General features: G+C 37.5%; 1 protein-coding gene across 3 annotated transcripts in view; it reads right to left on the reverse strand.

The window, feature by feature from the left end:
* Positions 1 to 2,084: 2,084 nt before the first annotated feature.
* LOC125032708 overlaps positions 2,085 to 3,606 on the reverse strand; it is a 46,057-nt gene continuing 44,535 nt past the window's right edge. For all 3 annotated transcript variants that reach the window (XM_047623967.1, XM_047623966.1, XM_047623965.1), the window contains one exon: positions 2,085 to 3,606. This exon is cut by the window's right edge and continues 692 nt beyond it. In XM_047623967.1, the coding sequence (XP_047479923.1) occupies positions 2,469 to 3,606 (1,138 nt within the window). In that variant the 3' untranslated portion in view covers positions 2,085 to 2,468.

Consider the following 3,606-nt stretch of genomic DNA (forward strand, 5'->3'; position numbering starts at 1 on the left):
CCTGTGTACTGGAGAGTATTCTTTTTTTCTTTTTTTAATAAGTGAAATTGAAAAAGAACTAAAAAAATTACAGGAAAGGTGACATTGCAGAAAACAGTTAATTGTATCATTACCAAATTCCTGTAATATTGAAGCAGGTGTTCCAGGACTGTTATTTTTTGCCAACAGTTTATTTTTTCCCCCAAGACATAGACCTGAGGTCCTCTTAAAAAAAAACACACACAATTCCCACCAAAAATCAGAATAACCTGTGTGAAACCATACAGTTGCCAGTGGACGAATTTGTATTTTGAAATCTGGTCTGGGCTTAAAAGAGTTAAAGATGTTATTTTATGACTAGTGTATAAGAAATATTGAACTGTAGAAATGTGATTTTTTAAAAATGCAAACAAAACTTGGATTTGTTTGTTTGTGTAAACTCTCCCATTATGAAATTTTTTTTCATAGAGATTCTTGTAGTTAGCGAATTGATTAGTCTGTTACCAGTGTTGTGGTTTTTTCATCCAAGTCAGTAATTTCTCTTATGTTAAGGATAGGAAAGGTGTTGACTCTTTAGTCTGAATTGCCCATGTAGAAAGGAGTTTAATTTCACTCTCTCTCTCTCTCTCTCCCTTCCTCTTCCTCTCTCTCTCTACTTTCTCTTGTTCTCCCCCCTCTCTCTATCTCTCCATTTCCGTCCCTCTCTCTCTTCCCCCTCTCTCCATAAAGTTTACATATAAAATTTGATAGATAAGAGGATATTGGCATATCGGAGCTGACGCGCTTGATATCATGCAGCAGGCAGCTAAGAATTTCTAATTAATATTTCATTGTTACGCATTATGAAACTTAGCTGAGTGTTCTGTGAATTACGTCGTGCACTGGTTTGAAATGTTAAGATATTGATTAGACACTGCTTACACTTTATGCTTTGAAACTTCCTTCCTTCCCTAAGTTGCTTTGGATTGAAATCATGTGGCTGTGTTTATAGAAAATTGTTTTTATTCGATGATTTTGTTTATTTCTTAACGAAAAAGATTATTAACAGTTAAATGTCAACTGCTGAATCAGATGTTGGGGAATTTAATAATTACTAATCTTTTGAGAAAGACGAATGGTAAATTGTCATGTCATTGTCATTATCTCTTCTTAATAGTGAGCATTATAAGTTTAATATACTCATTAGAGACACTAAGAGGCAGTGGTGAGCATTTCCAATATAACCTATTTACTCAATGTCTCAAACTGGTAAAGGTCACAGAAAACCTCTTATAGATATCTATTACATAATGCATAGCCAAATCTAAGGTAAACATTTACCATGATGCCTAGGTTATAAATTCTATTCAAACCTCATAACCTTTCAAGAGTTTAATTACTTTCCGTTAAATTAATTTCCATAAATCATTCGTATTTCCGTTCTCAATTAATGTGGTGACTAATCAATAATAACTCCCAGAAGTTCTGAAGCAGAATTCGATGGACACATCCTATCTATTGCAAATCCTCCTCAAATGAGTTCTTAAGTCTTATTCTGACCATATTACTTCAATATAATTGTCTACATGAATATCCATCGATTAGTTAATCGACACTTTCAACATGAAGTCGCCAAAAGATGTACGTCTGAAAAATCCTTGTAAGCTGTTTCATTACGAAACATTTCTGGATTACAGTTGCTGGGAGAAGCAAGTGGTAAATGCAGACGGATGTAATTTATGTTATCCACGATAAAATTTACGAAGCTGAATGGTTTTAATACCATTAAAGGTAACCATGTTGTATTTAATCCTTTATTCCTTTATAATCATTTGTGTTTACAGCACACATCTTGAGTCCTTCAGAGATACTTTGACAAGATTACATGCGGATAAATTTCAACAGGATAAGGAATCATAGAGTACCTTCATCTTCAAAGGGGTTGTGGTTGCCATGGAAGTGCTACTTTATTTAAAGACTAACCATACAAAGCGATTAGGCAACTGTACTTTCACCGCATTGGTTAAAGGGAGGAAATGTGTATTTTTTGGTCTATTAGATTTTTCATACAGCTAGTTCTTGATGCATATATTCAAAATGGAGCTAAGGTGAGACAAAATAGGAGCGGGTAATACCGATACAGTATATTTCTTACATATATTGAACGAAGTTATGTATTGCAGGATTAAGTGATACCTCAAGTTTCAAGGGTATGAGGTGGTCAAATTCTTATTCGATGTTCACTTCATCTCTCAGTGCCAGAGCCTTATACTCTTTAGGAAGGGGAAAACGTCAGTCAGTATAGAGCTGCAGCAACTAACAAATATTCGTGGGAAAGCGCTATAAGCGTGTGACTAGAGCTTCAGGAAGGAGTGTAAAGCTACACCGAATGACCTTATCTCATATTCGCTCTGTATATTCATAACTATAATCTATTCATTGGTGTATGTATTCTAGTACTATGTAGTGGAAGAAAATAAAAGCAAAGAAAACAAATATTGACCATTAAATCAATCAACCGGGAATTTATTCAGTCTAAGTCTCGCTGGCATGACCTTGGGTCGACCCCACCAGGATGGGCTTGTGTAAAGTGGTGCAGAAGCAAGCTGACTACACCTTGACACCTCCATTCCTGATGTGGTGGAGATGATTTTTGGACTAAAAGGTTTTGTTTCCGTTACGCCCTTTGCCTCTAGGGTTTCTATATGTATTGTTGTGTCTTCCATTTTGGTCATTTCAATATCTTCGGTCGTATCTGCGCCGTTAGGGTCTGCTGATTTTGTTATATCTGATTGTAAACTCTGTTCATTTGATTCTTGCCTGGAATGCTCAGAGTTCTCCTGACTTCGATCCTGAATTCTACAGGCTGCATGATTTTCGACTGCAGAGGAAATTTCAGCATGTCCGCTGCGGGAATCCTGCCCTTCGAGAGAACACTGATCATCTTGTATGCATAAAGGTACGTCAGTATCGGATTCTTTCTTAATTTCTGTAATAAAGTCTCCTGGGATAGTATCATCTTTGAATCCCCTTAGAAGATGGACCTCCCTCACGGGTTGCTGAGATCCTGTTCCTATTTCATCTTCCATTGTAAATTCTTCTTTCCCGAGGCCTTCGTTCTCATTATATTTTTGCTCTAGGGATTTCAACCGAAAGACATCTCTCTCATGTACCTGTGGTTGGCCTTCTACCTTTTCGTCGGCTTTATCGCTCTTATCACACGAAGGCATTTCACTGTCTTCAAAAGGCTTAAAAGAGCAACCGTCTTTTGAATCCCCTTCGACCAAGCCGGGTTGTATTGGCAGTGGAGAATGGGAATCTACATCATTAGGTATGGGTTTGTTTCCCGTAGAAGAAACTGGCTCATTGTTCTTCATGTCAGCTCCGTTGCTTCCTGATTTCATTTGATCGTGAGGTGCGAAGTTCGTCTCCAGCTCTGATGACACTTTGTTACTGTTACCTGTGGACTGACTGGGTATGGGAGCCTTTGGCGGAGATTTCTCTTCGAAACTGGTACTTGCATCATCCGATTTAGACTTCTGCTTTTGTTCACATTTATGGTTCTTCAGGGAAACTTTATGGGCATACGATACTCCACAATTCTTGCACTGGAAGGGCTTTTCTCCCGTATGGAGTCTCATATGCACC

The sequence above is a fragment of the Penaeus chinensis genome, chromosome 15 (assembly GCF_019202785.1).
Source record: "Penaeus chinensis breed Huanghai No. 1 chromosome 15, ASM1920278v2, whole genome shotgun sequence".
Classification (NCBI taxonomy): Eukaryota; Metazoa; Arthropoda; class Malacostraca; order Decapoda; family Penaeidae; genus Penaeus; species Penaeus chinensis.